Source organism: Hippocampus zosterae, chromosome 4 (assembly GCF_025434085.1).
Source record: "Hippocampus zosterae strain Florida chromosome 4, ASM2543408v3, whole genome shotgun sequence".
Taxonomy (NCBI): Eukaryota; Metazoa; Chordata; class Actinopteri; order Syngnathiformes; family Syngnathidae; genus Hippocampus; species Hippocampus zosterae.
In genome coordinates, this window is record NC_067454.1 from 15,784,151 (window position 1) to 15,807,114 (window position 22,964).

Sequence of the window (22,964 nt, forward strand, 5' to 3'; positions counted from 1 at the left end):
CTTCCTGTGCCTTTTTCAATGAATTACACCTCTCCAACCCCCTACCCCCAGCTTTTTTAATTAAATGGCTGCAGCTCCATCTCTCTATCCGTAGCTCCCCATTACAGAGGCTAGATAAGGGATTGCTATCTGTAGCATGTTAAGAAAGGCTGCCGGGCAGCCCAGCCTCATGAAATTTGTCACAAGATCTCATTTTCCTCATTGCCAGATGTGATGCTTATAATTGATGTGGAGGCAACAGTAATTTATTGGCTATCCGCAATTATCATCCCTTCTTGTGTGGAGGATGTGACTGCAATTTATAAGTGTGACTATGCCGTGTTGCGTCCTATAAGGGAACACATAAACACGTATGCCTCCATTGCATAGCAAATGTTTGCCTCTGAATGAATGGTCAGTTCTACAGCCCACGATATTGCAGGCGCATTTGGTGGAGGTGTGTGCGCTCAGTACACCAGCTGGACATTCACACGGAGACCCAGAAGTCTGGGAGGTGAGCAGGGGGTGCAAAGGAGGGCGGGCCGGAGGGGGTTGGTGCCGCCACTCTTTGTCCACAGCTCCTCCTTATGTCTTTGGGCCTTGTTTTCACATCACAGGGACAATGATGCTGGCGATACGTAATTAATAATGCTGACCCCTGGACACTTAGACGGTCCTCGATTCCTGACCCTATTTTTATTCGCATTTGTTGTGCTTGTTTGCTTTTTTGGGAAATGCCACTCTTTGGCACTGATGCTATCTGTTAGGACATTTCCACTTACAGTATGTGTAAGCATGAAGCCTCAACTTAATATCAACTCAACTTCAGTGTATTTACACAGCACTTTAAAACAACCATTGCTGTATACAGTTATGTGTTGTTTTAAATACACAACATGGAATTCTCTTTGTTTCATGTTTAGTTTCACAGTAAGCTTCATTTGGTGAGTGGCATGAAACAGCTTCATTCACTACCTGTCAAAACGCTGCTCGTTGCAAAGTGAGTTGAGTTCACTGCCACCATACAGCACTTGCATCTCACATTTGTCATAGAAAAAAACAAAAAAAACCCTCAAACAAACGGCAGGTCACCACCATATTCCACAATGTAGGAGCTCTTCTCGAATGTTTGCTTTTACAGGAAAAAAAATGAAAAAGAATTAAGCACTTTATTATTTCGTAATAAGATTTGAAATTATAGTAATTTCATTGGGCAGAAAAAAATATATAGTTGTATTATGACTAATTCATTTTTGACATCTCAGTGAAACCAGGAGAACTGTCTCAAATTTGCGGAAAAAATTGGTGAGCTCAATTTGGAATGACTCATGGTAAAATGTCAAAAAAAAGTCTGCTTTAAGGCACTTCATGATTCTGGATGATCCCTAAGACAAATTTGGAAAGATGGTCTAATAAATATGTTAAGTCAAAAGACATTTAATCAATTACACAAAAATACCCGGCTACAGCGAAAGATCACAAGCGCTGTTATAAACACAGATGCTGTATTAATCATCAAATTTGTCATCATTATAAAACAGATGTGATTTGTAGTGTCAAAACAAGAGGCAGCAAACTGCCTCTTGCTTGACTATTTGATGATCCAAATCAATCTCGACCAGTTGGACCCTTTTGGTTTTTGTTCAGCTGTAAACATCATTTAGGGGAAACATGGTGGCATGTCGGCGGCCCGGTAGTCCAGTGGTTAGCACGTCGGCTTCACAGTGCAGAGGTACCGGGTTCGATTCCAGCTCCGGCCTCCCTGTGTGGAGTTTGCATGTTCTCCCCGGGCCTGCGTGGGTTTTCTCCGGGTGCTCCGGTTTCCTCCCACATTCCAAAAATATGCATGGTAGGCTGATTGAACACTCTAAATTGTCCCCAGGTGTGAGTGTGAGCGTGGATGGTTGTTGGTCTATGTGTGCCCTGCGGTTGGCTGGCAACCGATTCAGGATGTCCCCCGCCTACTGCCCAGAGACAGCTGGGATAGGCTCCAGCACCCCCCGCGACCCTAGTGAGGATCAAGCGGTACGGAAGATGAATGAATGAATGGTGGCATGTCATGTACTTGCAGCTTTTTGTGTGCTGCGCACCATAGACAAATAGCTGGCACACATTTTCCTGTTCCACGGGGGCAAGGTCCGCGGTCGGAGTGGATTTCTGTCACTTTGTGGTTGGGAGGAGAATGAGGACTACGAGGGCGGTCACTAGCAGCCCCTCCAAGCATGCTCCATTTGTCTTGGGAAAAGGAAACCTGTTTGTTTTTGTCTACCTGCCTGTCGTGTGCGGCTTCCAAATTAGACTTTCAAATCAAGAAGCCAGTGGGGCACCGCGACACTACTTTTCTCCTTCCCTTTAATAATCATCCCTGTTTACTCTTCTGGGAGTCATCTCTCTGTAATTTTTTTTTCTTTTCTTAAATGCGCCATCTAAGCAGGGAGAGTGTCTTTAATAAAGCAAGCAGGCAGAGCGTCATTCCAACATGTGAATTGCACAGTTGAGAATTGAGAGATGGAAGCAATAGAGGAACAGCAGAGGTGGTGGGAGGCGGCCGGGGGTGGAGGTAGGGATCGGGGGTTACGCTGCACAGCACCCATCAACGCTATTATCTTTATGGCATAGCAAAACATGCTTCAGGCAATCAGCATGAAATTGTTAATTGCTCAGCCCACTTGTGCATTGCTTCAGGAGGTCCCACAGTGGGCAAGTGTACGACAGGGAACAAAAAAAAAGAGAGAAGAAAGAGAGAAAAAGAGAGAATTCCCGATACAGGTCGTTTCTTAATTCAGATAGCAATATATATCGACAGTCAAAACTCGGTTTTCGAACGTCTCGGTTCTCGACCAATTTGGTTTTCGACCAAAAATTTTTAGTTTTTTATGCCTCGGATGACCAACAAATTTCGGTTCTTGAACAAACTCGGCGCACTTAAATGCACCATTTGACTCATCTCACCTTCCTTACACAAGGAAGTGATGCTCCTGAGTAAACGAGGAAGTGACGCTTCCTCGTGTTGTTTTCCATTGTGAGAGGACGTGTTCAGTAAAAAAAAATATTTTAAAAAGAGCATGGTTTTGGTTTTTGAACAATTTCGGATTGAACGGATTATGGAGGACAACCGAGGTTTGACCGTATGTGTGTGTGTGTGTGTGTGTGTGTGTGTGTGTGTGTGTGTATATATATATATATATATATATATGTGTAAAATATTTCATATGTAAAATGAAATTTTTTATCTCCATTTATCAAAAAAAGCAGGCACACTGGACTTTTTTCAGAAAATGACTTGAACTGAAAAAAAACATTATATAAAGTCATATCTATATATATCTATATCTATATATATATATATATATATATATATATAGAGAGAGAGAGAGAGAGAGAGAGAGAGAGAGAGAGAGAGAGAGAGAGAGAAAAATTGTAATTATTATATTTCAAAATAATGTATAATTTTAGGAAGTGGGTGAAGGCAATAAATTTTTCTCAGGTTCAAGATGGATTAAATTTTTTTAAATACGTTACTTTTTCAATATGGCATCAAATCAATGTGCAGAACACTTGGCTTAATACATTTTAAAATAGTAAATTTTATCGTTAATTTATGTTTCATTTCCTGGGGATATAAATGGAACAGAATAAATGGAATGATTCACAAGTAGAAGTACATTCAATATCAAAAATCTAATCAATTCTAGTGAAAATGTTGCTGTCCCTATCATTCATTTCCTCTTATTGACCACAAACATCAAGCAATTAGCTTGCATTTGTAATTTCAGTATAACTTTGAGTTTCTTTCTGTAGGTTGCAGGTTGGCTCAAGGATGTTTTGTTGCTTGCTGTATAATGAAGATAATCTTTATTGGCTTTAGGTCGAAAAGGAGTCCAAAGCTTTTTTGCAGAGGCCCAGCTCACCTCCCAGCTTTCCTTCACCTCTCACAAAGTGTTTGTGAGAGTAGCATACGTGTGACATCTCTCTAAAATGAACGCCTTCCCACCCCGGTACATGCTCAGTCAGAATATAATGCACCGCCTTTCGTGGCTATCTGTTTTGTCCCTGTTGAATGAGGGGGGCACAAGGGGAGGGAGCAAAGTTACACGGGGCGTCATATTAATGGGGCCTGTCATGCGCGTTGATCGTCTTAGGCGTGGAGGAGGATGAGTACTCGGAAGGTGTTGTCTTCAAATAGGATTTCTGAGAGTGAGACATCCTCGTTGGGTGATATCCCGCCTCGGAGCAGCTACTTCCTTATAGAATCATCTGTTATTAAGCAAATGAAGCGCTCCGGGCCCAACGGTAAATCCCTCCACTTTGTCATGGTGTGCTCTCAGTTATCGCACCGTGCTTCCTCATTCATGGGCAATGTTCTACTCATTTCACCACGCCATAGCACACGTAAGACAGTGCCTCCTGCGGAATGCGAGTGACGCACGCAGGATTTCAACTTGATCAGTCAATCGCTTCTTCAAAGGCACATTGATCTGGGTTGCCTATTACGTTTGAGGTAGAGCAAAAGTAGGCTTTAAATTTTAAGGCCAAAACGCCCAGACCTACACTCAAAGTTTTGGGAACACGGTGGAAATGCGAATGTTGATCACACCACAAACACCTAACGTAAAATTTTGAAATATCTACTTGGATATCTCTTCAGACTATGCCTTGCTGAATTTTCAAAAAATGAACGCTTCTTTGTCTGGCAGCATTTTTATGCTGACACACTCCTTTATGTTTGAGCCATCAGTGCTAGAATCCAATTCTGAGTCGGAAGACACTGTGCTACCTGAAAATCAACCTTGTTCTGCTCGGCAGCCGAATGGAATTTATTTCCTCCTATTTACAATTTGGCAACCAACATAAGCTACTTATAGCCGCTCAACATACGTTATCGTTTTATCAGGTATTTATGTCATTATCCTTCAATTTAAAGTGATTTTTATCTCAATCTATCTATTTATATACTTATATATATATATATATATATATATATATATATATAAAGTATGTATGTATAAACAAGGGACACGTGGTGCCCTATTTTGCTGTGAGAGATCATCAGTAGAATTTCTCGAATGAAATTTGTCCAAACACATCATTAATCTGTGTTAATCTATCTATGCTAACGACATACAGTATAATGACAGGCAGAACAATTAGATGGCAGATAGTACAACTAAGAAAATGAATCAAGAACTTTGAAGTCTTTATGTTGTGTAGTTTTTCTTTTCTTTTTTTTTTTTGCAAGATTTACCATGAAGTTAATATAGGAGAAACAAGGGGCAATTGTAATGGGGGTGGGTAAACAAGGGTAATAGCAACATCTAGACAGGAATTGATTGCATTAATTGGTATGCCAATATGTAAGCTTGTTACATCCACCATTGCTTCGGATGATGGCTAACAGGCCCTGTTGATCAATGCAACCAATAAAGGCATCGGCCATTAATGAGCAATGTGGTAATTAAAGTTATCCCTAAACCAATTACCTTGGGTAGCATATCTGCAGCAAGAAAGTCCAGGTTATCTCTGTTCCCTCCATGTTTCTTATCTCTCTCGACCTCCTTTACTGCTGTGTAATTCAGTATTGTATCGCTTTTATTTGCAACTTCATTCTTCTGTCGTATTAGTATGACGGTACATCTGAATTGCCGGGTAAATCCCTCCCATGTATTATGTTTAAGCACGTACAATTATATCTGTAATTATAAATATTACAAACAGTTTAGGTTCAGTGTTGAAACATGCTGATGGCAAGAGTCCAGAGCCACACGAACCTGATTGTCTTGACAGGTGCAACACATAACATGACAGTGAGTCAGAGTCAAGCGACAAACAGCAAGGCTTTTTGATTGACGCACAATAGAAGGCTTCTATGCTGTCATTGTTTTACATTGACTCGTGTTAGTCCACGCCTGAAATACAAACTTTGATTGTTATTATTGTTCAGTAGTGAGTTTCAACCGCCGTGGCTCAATGGCACAAATATGACAAAGGTTTCCCTGTTTCGTTACAGGGGACAAAAAAAAGAGCCAATGTTTAAGGAAGTGTGCGACCGTTTTAGGTCAAGTCTGAGTCTGGAAAAGATTGTGTTTACTTATTTCCTCCTTGAATCACTTAGCTGAATCTCAGATGGCTGTTGAAATTAATTATGGAGGTGCATCTAAAATATATTATCATTGTAAAGTAAATATGCGACTTGCTCTATATTTAAAATGTGCAAACTGTGTGCATGTAGGCGTATATATTACCCATAATTGCAAAAGCCACTCTTGTACTTCTTAGTGTTCCCTAAAGACAGTGAAACTGAACAAAGTGTGAGATGATGACTTATTAGTTTGGATGGTGCGGAAAGGCCCATCTGTCTCTCGGCCTGTTACTCGAAGCCTTAATCAGGACGTACAGCTGGGCAGGCTAAATAAACAGTAAGTAAGTTGTCCTGGGCAGAGTAGCGTCAATGCCTGCAACTTGCTTAAGCCTTTGCTCTGAATACATCTGTATTGACCCCTCAAGATCCACTGAGAATTCCCTAATTGAAAATTAATATTGAATCGATGCTGCAGGCCATTTGCATATTGATCAGAGACATCCAGGAAGGCACCAAGTATGTCTGGGATCAATAGGGCCCTTCTGCAGTGGGCCGAGTGTACTACATCACATGGCAGCTGCCTGCTCCTGAGGTTAATGACTGCTGCTTGTTAAGGAGCTGCTGTCAGGTAGCATGCAGCCGTGGGGTCTTTTTGCCAAAGCTGGCTGCGGGTCAGCTGCGAGGCTGCAGGAAGGGACACTTTTGAAAGTGTCTCAGGGCAAATTGCACATCCTTAACGGGAACACATAAGAGGGAGCACATACTGTCACCGCAATTGTGATCTCTCACAACAGGCTGGCCTGTGCACTTTAGAGTTCATGTTAGGATGCCGCTTTTTGTTTTCAAATCTCAAAAACCCTCCTTGAAATCTTTTTTTTTCCCCACTTGGCCTTCAACACAGCTCGAAACTTGAGACTTTATTTTAGTGTTATTTGTCTGCTGTTGGTGTTTTATTAATTTACTGCACTTTGTTTCAACTACGGTTGTCTTTAAAGTGCTTGTTGAGGTGACTTGTTCTGAGCAATCAGTAATCCAGAGTCCGTAGGGGGCGGCATCCCTCAGCACTGCATTCGTCTGCAGTTTGTCAGTGTCCTCAAGATGATTACCTGTGACTTTCATCATGTCAAACAGCGATTGCTCCACAGCTCCATCCCATCAACATTTAAGCCACTTCCAGCCCCTGAAGGTAGAAATAACAATATAAGTTAGATCAAAAAGTTCCCTTTTTTAATTTGAAGAGGAACTTCCATAGCAATATAAAACAAATGAGACACTGAATCCTCTACTTTGAGGTGCAGCTTAAGCTTCAACACATACATTCCACTCACCAAATCCTCTTAATAGTTTCCACATGTTGAAGCTCTGTTCAAGGTGGCACAAAGGAGAGCGGAGACGGTGGATAGGAGTTTCTCCATCCGACCACTTCCACTGGTAATCTGACTGTGGAATCCCACCGTAACCTGACTTACTGGTTTAGCGGAAATGGAAGCCTGTTTGAACTAATGGAGCCCTCTGAAAGTGGATGATTCTTCGTGCCCACAGGACGTGGCAAACCTGGTGTGAAGCGCACGTAAGAAGAGCTTATCCTCCGCTCAGTGAAAGGCAAAGTCTCAAATTAATGCAGACGTGCAGACTGTGTCCATGTTGCCTCACCTGCAGTGGGAGTTCGGGCCCGCGAGCTGAGACTGCAGACAAGCAGCCTGCATCTGATTGCTTCATTACAGGGCCTTTCATTGACTTGGCTGCACTGGACTGATGAACTGAAGCAACGGACAAGCGCTCATAATGGGAAGAGATGAATTCTTAGCACAGCCCTTCTCAGGAGGCCACTGGTCCTGGCTGGAGCCAACGCAAACAGTGCAGGCTGCATTCAGAGGAAGGGGGGCGTTGTATCTGGTTCCATTCACCAGCCAGTGGCTTGCTCTCTACTGAGGGCATGATGGAGCGTTCTGATGCTGGATCGGCTCACAGGGGAGGAAGCAAGAATGCTACAGGGCTACATTATTGTTAGCAGCTTGTTTTAATGAAGAGGTTGATTATTAGTGTTTATGTTTTCCTGGTTTAGTGACACCGACCATATACAATTTGTCCAAAGTGTTGATTGCAGCAATCCTCTGCTGTTAGTTAGGCCTCATGCAGCAACCAACAACACCAGCAGCACAAATGAATAATTAATTTGGTGTCTTATTGGGCTTTCACCCCAAACTCTCCCAACTCTGACTAATGAGTGATTGACCTGCTGTAAACCACACACACACACACACACACACAATAAGGAAAATGAGTGCATAGCCACAGGGCAACAGTTATTAATCCCTCACAATACCTTATAGAGGTTAGAATTGGAAAGTTCTCATTACCATGACTATGTGCCCGGTCAGCACCAAAGCCAGGAAGAAGGGAAAAAAAAACACATTGAACAAATGCTGCGGATGAGACATTCATTCAAGTCGACGTTACCTTAAATGTAACATTGTACAAATGTGCATGAATTTAAAAACACCATTGAGTGGAGCGACTGGATGGTGCAAATCGGGCACAGCACCTGTCTGCGCAATCTCCCGTCTCCCCGCTGCTGCATTCATCAAATCACTCCCTCCACCATCGCCCCCCCCCCCTCCCACCCTCCTTCCCTGCTCATACCTGTTCACTCGGCACAAAATGGATGTTGCAAAGCCTCTTTAATTGGCTTCCACTTGAGAATCCAAGGGCATTTTGAATTTTCACTTTAATAATATCATCTCTTGCAGCAATGTGTAGGGGGAATGAGCCTATGCCACATTTAGGGTTTTTTGAGGGTCTCGTTTAAGATCTTTCAGTTGATCTGGACTGTTGGCGCTGCACTGTATATATTCAAATAAATAACCCGGTCGATCAAAAAGTACAATTTATCCAATATCCCAGTGCAAGAAGATTGCAGAAAGTGTTGATTTGTGTATTTTTAAGCAGCCGGTTCATGTTTAAGCCACATCATCAGTTTATTTTTTTTCCCCCTTTACTGTCTTTGACTCTGGCTCTCCTGTGGCGTAGCCAAAGATAACCAAGTTTGACTGTAATCACTCCAAGTCTGTTCCTCTTGAGAGCAGCACAGCGGGCAGCACCGTTCCAAACCTCTGAGAGCTCTCGGCCCACTTCCACCGCATCGCGGTGTGCTCGTGAAGAATCAGGGGAAGATATCTTTGCACACTTATCTCATTCAATGCACAAGAACGTTCGCCTGTTTGTCTTGTCGGCTTTTAGACCATTGAATTCTCTCAAAATTGGCTCAAATTAAATCGTGTTTAGAGAGTAAGTAAATATGACCTGCAGTGAGAGGGTACGCTCTTCTGAAGTGGTACAACTAGTCATTTAATAAAACTAAAAAGGCGAGATAGGAAAAAAAGAAGCCCTTACACACAATGAACTGCGTAGGCACGTTCTGTCAAGTGTCGTTCAGGGACATTTTTGAATCTCAGGTGAAATTGAAAGCCTAAAGCAGATTATGCATACTGATTAAAGCAGAAGTACAGTTAGTTCCAAAATGACGATCGGGTTGCTACAACGCCACCCCCCCCCCTGCCCCCCGGCCCAGACTCAGTTTTGTTCGTTTAAGCTACATAATCAAGTATATAAATAAATAAATAATCCGGACACAATTATTTTGATAATGAATTAATACATTACCAGAAAGGAATTAAGGGGTGGCTAATTGCATGATGCAAGTCTTTTTCATTAGCCTTTTCAGTGGGAATTTCATTATATGCATCACGAGGCATACATGCAGATGAAATCAAGAAGCCAGGAATATGCGAGTCGTCGTGAAGTTGAGCGACACAAACCACAACATTAGGCACATCTGAAGAAACAAATGCACGGTATTGATAAGGTGTTCGTTTCACAAACTAGTTGTTTAGCATGATGCAGTGCAGGATAGTGCATTATTACTATAAATACTGTTGACTTGACTTGACTTAAACTATTACCTTTTTTTATGTGAGTGAGAATTGCAGTGGCAATTTGTAATAAAAATATTTGGACTTACATCAGACCTTAAAAGACATAAACTACATTCCAGTGATATTTGGTTTGTCTTCATTCTCACCGTACTTTGGCTAAAAACATAATTACATCACCTAATTGCACTGCAAATTTGGTTATTTTGTATATGATTACAGCGGGACACAAGCAGCCTTTTAAGCCTTTAATGGCAGCTGCAGATTTAGCAATTACCATGACTTTGCTGCGCACACGAAAACTCAAGATCACCGCCAATGAAAAACATCCTGTGGCTACTACAAAGTCTAATTGTCTGTCCTGACATCTGGCTGTACATCATGTGTGAGGACTAAATGCTAATCAGCGATGGAGGCCTGCGCAAGCTGGCTCTTCAGCGTATGTTTTTGGGGGAACCGGGGCGTCTGGTACCTTTTGAATTATTTATCCGTCAGGCTGCTGGACGGTAGTCACAACGACGAGGGCTTGTAGCGTTCGTCTGGCGACGTCTCGCTCCGACAGTGGCCATTAGCGGACTATGGCAAGGGTGCTAATGAGCAGGGCCAGAGTATTGTAATCCACTCCATATCCTCCCTAACCTCCAGACCCTACACAATGAATAAAGAATGAAGGAAACATTTACAAAGATCCGAGTACAGAGATTTTTAATTGGGTTTAAAAAAAAAGGGGGGGGGGGGGCGGGGAAAGAGGTTAGATTGAAAAGGCAAGATAGGAACAACCAGCCAGTTTCCTATTAAGGAGAAATGTCAAGCGCAGTGGTGAAGCAATAGTCTGTGTGCATCCCTTTGTTGTCCTCCCTGACATTGAAGGCTAATTTTTCATGGTTATTTGAACTGGAAAATGAAAGAGAGGTTTGCGATTATTTCTTATAAATGACAACACAATTGCATTACGCTTCAGTACAAACACAGGGAGGATATTGCCTTTTCATATTTCATGTGAAAGTAATGGATGGGCTATGCAAAGAGGAACCGAAAGAAAGACAAATGGTGAAAGAAAGCCCCGCGTGTTTGATTTGTATTAGAAATGGATAGAGGTGGGGAGAGCTTTTTTCAGTAAGTGCGAGCACTCTCGTGGATAGTTTAAGTGCCTGTGCAGTGTAATCATTGGATTTCTTTAGCAATTAGCTATGAGCAACCAGCAAGGGTGCTTGTTAGAAGAAAGGTTGCCCGGTTTATCCACTCCAGTCTCCTGAAAAAAAAAAGTACTGTATATCCATTATAAGCCCCCTTGTGCGACGTAATGAATACGGCACAGACCTCCACCAAGGCCGAACAATCCTAATTGGGAACACTCAACCCTACGCCTTCATAGACACCCATTTACTATATTTGCCTACAATATATATATACGTCTGCACTTGTATCCACCAAAGAAGGAGAGTGGTGCGTTGAGATACGGGCGAGATTTTTTGGTTGTTTTTGCTTTGACTTGCGATCTAAAAGGTCACAACTAGCAGAAGTTTGGCAGATAGTATCTTCAAAAAGGAAGGTTCAGGCGGTTATTGCCTCCCCTTGTTGAAGTTCTTGTCAAATTAAACAATACAAAGCGAATTATGCAGACCTTTGTTTTGACGTCAGATTGCTTAATGCTAACCCATAACGGGAAACGCCCTAGACTGACGAATTATACAGGAATTTTTGAACACAAACCAATGGAGCAACACATGTAGATGTAAAATATCACAATACTCACATTTTATATACATGTGCATATACTTTTTATCCTCTGCGGAGAATGATTCTGTTGTACGGAAGAGCTGAGACTGTCTCCATGTATCGTATTTCAATGTCTGTTTTTTACTGCCCTCAGGTGGCCAAGGTACGCACAACAGAAGGAGCAGCACATTGTTCATTGAATTTGAGCAAAAAAATAAATAAATAAACAGTTGTCTGCATTCTATAGACAAATTACATTGTTCTAGATTTGTATCGTTCTTATCATAACACATCACAAACTTTTTGTTGGGGATGGGATAGATTTATTATATTTTCATTTCACTCGGAAAATATGATATTGGGTATCACTCCTAAATCAAGACACCACTGTACCATGTCAGGACCACAGTGGAAAAGTACAAATTTTAAAGTTCAGTAAAACCTTTGAAAGAAAATTGGCGTTTTATCAGACAAAAATAATTTTGTGGAGGATTTTTTGACATTCTCATTTTTTATTACTATTTTATTCTTGTAGTTCTCATGATATGATGACTTTTTTTTCGTCCCATGTTCCTCTGATATTTTTGTTCTTTTCATTGCACCCCAGATGATACTTTTTGTACAACCGCAGCTGTAATTATTCCTTCTCATTTCTCTCCTAATAAACAAATAGTGGTCAAAATGCTCCTCAGCTAAGGTAAAAAGTTGAATTCCCATCCTCCACTTGTACCATTGGAAATCTCTACAAGTAGCAACTTGCTAAAGTTTGCAGAGCAAACACACAGTAATGACGCCCTATGTTTGAAATTAAATTGATTAGCAAAATTGATATTCATAACTCAGCCGAGTCTCTTTTATCTCAGCGCACGCTCTCATAAACAAACAGCCCGTCGAGCCCACGGCTGCGCAATAGGCAGGCGGGATGACCAGAGCAGTCCATTATGGACGGGCATACTAAGAAACTTGTGTATTTACTTCGAGTTTACAAACACTGAATGACTTGCCCAGTATGCTAATCAGCTCAACATGAGAGCTGCCAGGCGGACACCTAACACGCGTCCAGTTGGGCGCTTACAAACACCCCGCCATGGCAACATTGATTTTCTCCGCTAATACCGCCACACAACAGTCCACGGGCAGATGGATGTACTACAAAGATATGCAAATGGCGCGTTCAATAAATCGACAGGCAGAGATCTTTTTCAGTCAGTGCAGTCCTCTCTATTGGTTTGCGGTGCCTAAAAGTCAAGATAAACAGATCAACACCTTTTAATGGACACATGCGTACATGTTTGCGGACTTTGCAATATCAATGTTAGGAGTTAGGTAGAAATGTTTGAGAAAGGCAGATTGAACTCAAAAAGGTACTTCCTTCAAAAGTGAGAATTCTTGAAATGTTTTTGAAATACCCGAATGCGAGACAGGAGTTCCACCAAAACATGAGGTTGGATTTGGAAATTCCACAGAGGCTCGATTAGTTGCCGGTCAATTGCACATATAGGTAAACATCAATTCACACTCACATTCACACGTGTGGATAATTTTGAGTCTTCAATTGAAATGTCTGTAGTTATTATACTGTATGTTTTTTGTGCAATAGTTAATCGATTAATCGACGACTAACGATTACCAAATTAATTGACCTTTCTTTTGATAGTATTTTAACCATTTAAATAATTTAAAATTGTCCAAATGTCATTCTCTCCACAGTAAATCTCATCTGATTCCTTTCATATGTTTCAGTTTTTCTGAAAAAACAGTACCTTGGAAAGTTAGGAAAGTTAAAAACACGATTTTTAAAAAAAGTTTTCAATGTATTGATTAATTTCAAAAGAAAGGCTGGACAGATGAATTGATTATTAAAATAATTGTTAGTTGCAGCTCTCATCGTTTCTCTTTGAACAATGATCACAGTACAGAATCTTAAAAGTGTTACTCTTCACGCAGCAGTCTGTACTTTTAATTGTCAAGTTTTCCTCCCGCGTAAGCAGGTATGCCTTGTGTATAATAGCAAAACAAACAGTGGGTATAGTCATATTCGGTGCGCTTATTAGTTAGATATGAGACAAAAGCTGCTGGGTGTATGTCATATATAATAGATGTGGGCTGTCTTGTTAAGCCCAGCAGGCTGTATGTGGCTGTGTCTCTGTGGAGGGGAGCCTCTGAAGCGGGCTGTACCTGGTAATTAAAGGGAGTTTGTGGCAAAAGCCAAACATCAGGAGAGATGAGATTTGAACAAAAGAGTTGTGACAGTTTCAGGTTATGTGATTTTTGTGCATGAGTGTGTCCCTTTTTTTTTTTTTTGGTTGTTGCCAAATGAAAAATCAATACATTTTCTGGGCGATACATATTCACAGTGTCCACTGCCCCTCTGCCCTGAATGGAGAGGGTGTGGGTGTATGTGTGGTGGTGGTGGTAGTGATGGGGCGGGGGGGCGAGAGTGGCCTGTTCGCCTGTCATAACTGTACCATCGCATTTTCCAAGCCACTGGTGAATATTTCAGACTTGATGTGATTGCCCTTCATGACAGGGGCTTTTTTTTTCTTTTCCCAGACACCCCTTCAGCCCTCCTCATTCACCCCCACCCCTCCAATTCTGTAAGGTCCTATTGAATGGCTGCAAATAGGTGAAGGCATTGTAGTGTGAACAGGAGAGAGAGAGAGAGAGAGAGACAGAGAGACAGAGAGAGAAGGATGCATTCGTAAAAGGAGGGTGATTTAAGAGGAGGCAGAAGAGAACGACCACAAACATGCATGGGAGGGGTGGCACACAGCCAGAATGACCCTTTGTGCGGGACATTGTCCCTCGGGCAGAGTAGATGGAAGCACAGTGGCCAGTGATGCTTTTGCCCCCATGCAGGCTTTTAGTCCCACATCTTACAGCAGGCAAAAGTACAGGCTGCATCCCCCTTTGTGGACATAATATTTGTTAGTGAGCGGACATTGAAGGATTTCACAGCCGTGTGAATGTGTGTGTGTGTGTGTGTTTGTGTGTGTGTGTGTGTGTGTGTGTGTGTGCGAGTGGCGAGGCAGAAGAGTGAGCAGTCCCTGAATGCGCACTCCCTGTGCAGCCACATTAACCTAGATCCTTCTCTCCTTCATCACTCAACACAAAGAGAAGTAGAGCGCTACTCACTTTTTTTTTTGAGGGGGGGGGGTAATGTATCTAAACATGCCATTATCGTGAACTATTTCTAATTAGCGATATTTCCCAAGAGAGGCTCACCACTTTAGGGGAAAATATCAAATTTATCTTGCCTGGTGCTAAATAACAGTCTTCATTTGAAGAAGAACGGTGGTGTCTTGACATACAAGTTACAAAATTACGAGTTTTTTTCAAAATACAAGCCATCATTTGACGATTATTTATTTATTTATTTGACTATTCGCTACAAAAAATGAGCTTCAAGCACAGTGGCAGTGAACTCAAAATCACTTAACAAGCAGCAGTTAAAGGGAAGTAATCTCCAATATGTTCTTTACCAAATGTTCTCTATGCCTCCCACTAGTCCAAACATGGCCTTCTGATTAATAGTTTGTGTGTGGGATATGAGTTAAATAACAAAATCCCCCCCCCCGTTTTTAGCCATCTCAGGCGCAGATCATTTGCCACATTCTGAAACTGACCTCACTGTTGCTCGGGGCTCACGTAACAACCAAACGTGGCTCAGCTTCAGAAAACAGGTGAGCCGTCATGTGATGTCATTTTCAGTCGACAGCATGCAAAAAGCCGCTTATAGTTGCTCAAATCAAGTCAAGGTGGATGAATGTGATGAGCTTTGGGGAGAAGACTTGTTGGGCTCATGTGTGATGAGCAGAGGGCGAGGGGCCGTTGGGGTCGGTGTGAGCTACGGCTTCTGTTTGTGATTAACTTGCCCTTTAAAGTTGTTTTAGTTATTAGCTTCCCTAACTCTCACATCGTCCATTTTGCAAGGCTCCTCCTTCCCTTCCTTACGCTCGCCCTCGGCCCCATGGAGACACAAAGTATTCATTCACATTTAGATCCTGAGGTCACAGCAGGGCCAGCAGTGAGTGAGAGAGATGCCTGCCTGCTTGCGTGCCTACACTGTGTCCCCCCCCCCCCCCCCCCCCCCCATCAATAGACAGGTCAGGAATTTAACACGTAACATTGACCATCAGCACTGAGGTAGCTTCTTTACTTTCTGTGAAAACTGTGTGGGAGACAAGGAGTGACGAGAATCCACATATCAGACTTCTTTGTTTTTTGTTTTGTTTTTTTCCTTTGCTTCAACATCGCATAACAATTTACCCTTTGTGGCCAAACATACTGGGACACCTACAGGAAGTAAAAAGCTGGAGCTGTCTGGCAAGATGCTGGATGTCCTCTGTGACGTGTGTCCTGACTCAGCATCTCTGCTTTAGATCACTCGAGGTCAGGTCTAACAGGTTCTTCCCCTTGGGACCAGAAAAGGGGCCATCCCCAAACATAGTTGTCCAGAAAGAATTTGGTGACGACGTATGAAGTTCTCGCCTGACTGGCTGTTTAAGGGCTGCGTCATTACAAAACAATTGTCCATTGTGTAAGATTTTTTTTTTTAATGAGTGTCGATATGAGCTCTTTTAAATGTGGCCATACTTTGTCTTATAATATTATAATTATACAATACAATACATACAATACAATACATACTGATTTATATAGCGCTTTCACAACAGCGACAGCTGTAACAAAGCGCTTAACAAAACAGTTAACATAAAGTAAAATAATAAACAATACATAACATAAAAGATGGACAGTCGTGCAGTCCTAACCACTTTTCCGGCACACGCTTTGTTGTTTGAAGCAGTTTAAGATGAAAGAAGAGAGAATCAAAGTGTCCTTTCACCAGTGGATCAGAGACGTCATGCTCAAAATGTGCACACCTCGGCTACAAGCTAAGTTTCAAAGTCAACAAGAAGCTGTAGCATCCACTGCCGAAAAAAAGAGATTGGTTCACTTCTCCTGTCCCATGGAAATCCATTTCAATTCCAAGCGGCGACTCACGGTTCCAAATACGCATCGGCGCTCTTCGCCAACGCTCCTCTCTCCTCATGCTCAACTTCAGCGGCCATCCATCCAGCCGCACCAACGCAGACTGTCCAACAGCGCTGACATAGCCACTGAACAAATCGGGGTTGTGAAAAATGCTGCCCATTACTGGCGCAAAAAACATTAACATATAACAACAACATAATTTTTCAGAGGGGATGTAAGCGTGTTGGGAGCGGTGGTCATGTTGCATATGTCGGGTGCAGAGGTGCTGAGACAAGGCAGTGCATGAAAGCCCTCAGCGTGGCGCCTGTGTCTCATTGTCCTGCGCTGCCCCTCCTGTCACTTCCATTTTGCACCGTCTTGTCCGGAGTCAGGACAACTTTGATACGAGGAAAGGGTTGCAAGGCATCATGGAGAGATTGGGGGATGCGTAGGGGGGATTTTAAAAAACGAGAGAGAGAGAGAGGGTCTATGAACTGTGAAATAAGATCACTTTTGATCCGACGTGCAGTGCAAAAAGGAAGCTGTTGAGGTCTGGATAAAGCAGTGGAGGCTCACCTCTAAGTTAGACAGCAGTGAGGTTAAAAAGATCGCAGCCTCGGTGATTGTAATGAGACGCAACTAACAGGACCGCTTTTGTAAATTCAGCTTAGCATGCGGAGTGTTTTTAGAAAGCGCCGCAGCCCTTCTAGGGTAGGAACGTGCTTCTTTGCTCTGTCAAGAAAGTCAGCCGGCATCACGGCCGTGTCATCTGCCGAGGCCGAGAGCATGGAGGGAGGAGCCTGACCTAGTGAAAGATATTTAGACTGACTATTATTACGTGCTGCTCTTCTTCTCCACAGTCTGGGAAGGAATACTGGAAAGTGCAGTGGTTACCATCAATTATTTATTAGGGACGTTTGTGCTTGTCAGTCTGATTAACGTCAGTGTAATCACTGCTCTTGTGTGTGCGTGGGTGGGGGAAACCAAGGCTGTTCCCGCTCATCATGAAGGTAATATTGTTTTTTGTGTTTTTTGTTTTTTTTTCAGTCTCATCTTCACCGGACGTCCTTTGCATAGCATCTGCTTTTGTCATCACCAAACATTTCGTGTTTTTTCTTCCCTCCCCTCTGTCTCTTTCTCCCTCTGTCTCTCTCTCTCTCTCTCTCTTCACTCTCTCTTTTACTGCCCCCCCCCCCCCCCCTTGCACCTCATTTGTGTGTTCTCCCGGCTTGTATAGAGTGACACCTATGGGCCTGATTCAGCCCCTGCACTCACCGCCGTCACGCACTTAAGAGAAAGCAAAGCTGCTGGATGTCTGGAGGGTGTGTGTGTGTGTGTGCGTGTGTGCGTGTGTGTGTGTGTGTGTGGGTGGGGGGGTTGTGTGGACTGTCCCCATTGAGTGAGTGGCAGAGCAAATCTGATCCTCGTCTGCTTGGAACAAATGAGTGTAATCTGTGTGTCAGCCATGAGTTTATTCAGCCTGCATGATTAGATTAATGGAAGTGCTTCCTATCGTTGTATTAGGATGGTTAATGAAGACAATTAATTACAAGACTCTTTGCATATGCCAAATTTGGGCTCCAAATGGCCTGATGCCATAGCTTAGAGTGTTGCTGTTTGATTTGTTCTCGGACTGCATTTTTTTTTTTTTTTACTCTTGAGGCAACTTTTGACCTTTCATTAATTATGGTTTGCATGGCATTAATCATCTTTTTTTCCACTGGAGTTGAGGCATTTGTAAATTAGTTTTCCACTTAAATATATACATAATGCTGCTACTGAAATTGATTTTTTTTTAAGTAATAATAATGGATGTGTGTAAAAAAATCTGCTTTTACACAGGTAATAGAGAAGTATCAACAAAACAAACAATTGTGTTTAAGTCTATAGTCTTGTAGAACCGTCCTGCGTGATATACAAACATACAATACATGCTGATTTATAGAGATGAGAAATGGTTGTCATATTGGGACTGATGTGGCTAAATAAGAGTCAGATGCAGTTATTTTCCACACCACTATAGTATACAAAATATAATTAACATTGTATCAATTAGAATTGAGTATTAATAACTCTTGAAAGTCAGATTTATATGTATGTACCGGTATATGTATTAAAACCAAAGGGTAACATGTATCACGTGAGCATTATGTGCAGGAAATTGAAAAGGAAGTATCTATCATTGCAATGTTAAAGCACATCAGATGGTGTGCAAAGTGTATAATAATGTGGGTGGAGAATTAGTCCCACGACAAGTATCACTGTGAAAAAAAAAGGCACAGCCCCCCCCCCCTTTAAATGTACCTATGGATTATTTTTGTAATCTGAGCACCCGTGCAGCTGCGCAATATCCTAATTCCGGTAAAATTGACAATGTCTTGTTGTCAAGGAATATTTGAAATATGCCTCACCGGCTGGGGATGAGCTTCACTGGATGGATTTTGTGGTTTGCTTTGGAAACATAACAGAAACATTGTATGATGTCGAATGGAAAAGTACTGTTTCGAGAAGAAGTTTCTGACCTCCCCCAAAAAAAAAAACACTAGCATATTTCTTAAATCAGTCATTAGGATTTGAGAGTAATACGCACACAAAAAAAGAGTTTGATATGCAAGAAACCATCATGCCCGAGGAAAACAACCAATCAGAAACAGAAGGCATGATATAACAAGTTCCGGTAATTTGTCGTGCACTTGTGTCACTACCAATAAAAGTTCTAAGTGATAATATTTAGTGTTTTCGTTCCGCTAAATTATTTCTCACAAGTGCTTTTCTGAGGGCGTGCCTGCAAAGGGACGACAAATGATTCTGATGACATGAAGTTTAGTGGAAAAAGAAGTTGTTTAATTAGCAACTTGACTACTGGAAGTTGTACATTTTGTCTTTCTGAATCAGAGCAGGATACAGCAAGTGCTCTGTTAGCTGTGTGAATTTTGCTAACTTAACAACGTTCATTGATATTTGTTTGTTATTTAGCCTGTGTTTGTATTCACTTACCAATATTTCTTTTTGCACACACTGTAAGTCTGAAGCCCCAAAACAGATTTCCGTCTTTATTGTTGTTCTTTGTGATTATACAGTATTTAAAAAGGGGAAGCCTTGTGGGCCAGTGTTGAGCACGTCGACCTCACAGTGCAGAAGTACAGTGTTCGATTCTGGCATCGCCTCCCTGTGTGGAGTTTGCATGTTCTCCCCGTGCTCGCGTGGGTTTTCTCCGGGTACTCCGGTTTCATCCCACATTCCAAAAACATGCATGGCGGGCTGATTGAAGACTCTAAATTGTATTTTGGGTTTTCCTTTGAAGAAAATTGAATATTTACTTATTAGGTCTCTCTCTCTCTCTCTCTCTCGCTCTCTCTCTCTCTCTCTCTCTCTCTCTCTCTCTCTCTCTCTCTCTCTCTCTCTCGCTTGCTCTCTCTCACTCTCTATCCACCAATATGATATGACAGTATTTTCAGACAAATGGCCTGATGACTTTTATGAAGGGTGCTCCTGATTCTGATATACAAGCCAAACAAGCTCATTCATCCACTCATCATGTAGCGGTTCATCACAGGAGGAAGGAAAGCTATCATACAGACCAATTGTTTCATGTGCTATTTTTTTTTTTAAATCACAATTAACACATGTTTACAATGTGTTACAATGTAACGTGTTTACAATCTACATGTGTATGTGTCGTAAAGCATCGTGACACGGTCAAATTTTTGCGTGTGCGCGTAGCATTTGACCGCAAAGGGGATAAATAATAAATAATCTAACATCATAAAAGTGTTTTTTGCTGCGGGTAGTCATGTGGCGAGCTGAATCGGGTTGGCCATGTGATGGCTGCGGGGCTGAATACTTGAACAGGATATTTCAGTATGGCTCTTGTAACGTCGTCAATACGTCAATAGCTCGTAGTGTCGGGACCTGAGCATGAAAGCATTTTCTAAAGAGCATTTAAGCACATTTGCTGAGAATTAGCTGACTAGTGTAATAACTGATAAGGCCTATTGACCACGCGGCCGAGTTTACTGTTGCAGTTGCATGCAGGGTCCCACTACTTTCAAACTAACTTTATAGGCAAATGTATGTTCAAGGGCCACTGGAGGGAAATAAAAGTGATTGATGGTCTTACTATCATCTGTTTTCGCCGTCTTTTCCCTTTGTGTGTTACTTCCAAACGTCATGATTGCATATCCATTGTTTGGACTTCAACGCAAACTAAATGGTCTGATATATCGAGTGGAAGCTTGTAAGATGGCTGCAGGGGGGATTTCTGCCTTTGACTTGAAATAAAGTAAAAGGAGTTGCATCCCTGAGAGTTTTACATATTTATGATTTTATATATATATATATATATATATATATATATATATATATATATAATTTATTTTTATATTTATATTTGTGTATATTTTATATGTCTGTGTGTGTGTGTAATAGGCTGGAGGAGGTGATCTGCAGTAGCAGCAGGGAACTCAATGTATTTTGGCTTTTCTCTTGCGGGATGCTTCACACCAAAGTAAAATTATGTTGGACAAAAAATCCACACACTCTACATACGAGTACATTTTTTTTTATATTTACTGCTTCAGTCTATATCCAATTGAGGCAGAATAGTGAAAGCAGAAAGCAGATTGTGTCCTCTTTGTTTGCGAGCCTCGTAAACGTGTGTCAGCAAATGTAATTGTTGCGAGCGCCTATAGAAACAAAACGCTGCCGTCCCTTTAAGTGCTTCCACCAATTCTGATGGCTTGGTGATTTACATTTCCCATCCACCCTCCCTCTTCAGGAGAGCTGAGTGAGGATGTGGAGGCTGCTAGTGAGACCACCACAGACCAGGAGGACCAAACCAAAGACAGAGAAAGTGGGGGGGAAAAGGAGCTCACCAAAGGGACAGGTAAGGCCAATATTTCCAAAACACACACACACACACACTTGGGGGAGTGCAGCGAGAGGGGTAACACGCGGGCCCTGCACCTGAATAGTGCTGCACATAAGGCCTTTTTTGTTTAACTCAAGCATATTTCAACAACACGGTGAGAGCAGTTGCAAACACAGCTCGTTCTATTGGGGCAGACTACAAGTGCTAGTTGTAACACGTGTGTGTTTAGCACCGCCCCCTTCACGCAAAACACACACATACAATTCAAAATCACACACTTCACTTGGATAGGATCCCATCAGGAGGGTTTTATGTGTGGGACGGCTTGTGGTTAGTGACACCAGCTGACTTGAGTTGTGCTTTAGAGCTGTTTGTGTTCTTTTATTGTTGGGAGCTGTCAATGGGCAAATCAAAATGTAACTTTTATTCTTTTGCAACTTTTTCACACTTAGAACTGCAACAAGTCATTCTTTTAATAGTCGGTTAATCTGTCAATTATTTTGTCAATCAGATTTTTTTTAAATAAAGAGAGAAGTTTTCATTTCTATCCTTTCATTCAAAAAACAGGACATTATTTCAAATATCAAATATGTTAAACATAAATGAATTAAGATTCAGTTCCTGGTTTGGTCCATTACATGTCAGAAAATAGGCAAAATTGTCATTATTTTTCAGCATGAAATAAGATGTTTCAAATGATTTCTTTTGATTCAACTAAAAAGTCATTTGGCTCTTTTTCTGCTGATTAACTGTTGAGAGGCTGAAATTCTGAGGACTTGAGTTTTTGGACAGTTCTCAATATTTTAATTGATTATCAAAATAATTACATTGCTTTTGTAAATCTGTTATTCAGAGATTCAAGTAAACTTGTTTAGATAAATTTCATGCATCGATTACGAATCTGCTCTCATTGTTCTACAATAATAATAAAATTACTAATTATAATAACAAGAAGAATATGTAATCCACTGATATATTTAGTAATGTTTATGAATCAAGGGTTAGGCTCGGCAACAGGTAAAACCTTTTTTCTGAAACATTATAACTACAAATGGGCAGCATGGTGGTCAACTGGTTAGCATGCCAGCCTCACGGTGTAGAGGTGCAATGTTCGATTCCGGCTTCGGCCTACTTGTGTGGAGTTTTCGTGTTCTCCCCGTGCCTGCGTGGGTTTTCTCCGGGTACTCCAGTTTACTCCTACATTCATAAAAACATGCATGACAGCTTATAACGGAATATTCTAATTTGTCCCTAGGTGTGACTGTGATTGCGAATGCTTGGTTGTCCCTGTGTGCCCTGCGATTGGCTGGCAACTAGTTTAAGGTGTACTCCGCCTACTGTTCGAAGACAGCTGGTATAGGTTCCCGCACACCCACACCCCTCGTGAGGATAAGCATATTTTTAAAAAATG

The 22,964-nt window shown here is 41.7% G+C and overlaps 1 protein-coding gene across 4 annotated transcripts in view; it reads left to right on the forward strand.

Moving 5' to 3' along the window:
- Positions 1–22,964, forward strand: part of zfhx3b (zinc finger homeobox 3b) — a 266,964-nt gene that overhangs the window by 220,301 nt on the left and 23,699 nt on the right. For all 4 annotated transcript variants that reach the window (XM_052063746.1, XM_052063744.1, XM_052063747.1 and 1 more), the window contains one exon: positions 21,461–21,568. In XM_052063746.1, coding sequence (XP_051919706.1) covers positions 21,461–21,568 — 108 coding nt within the window. The remainder of the gene's footprint in view (positions 1–21,460; positions 21,569–22,964) is intronic.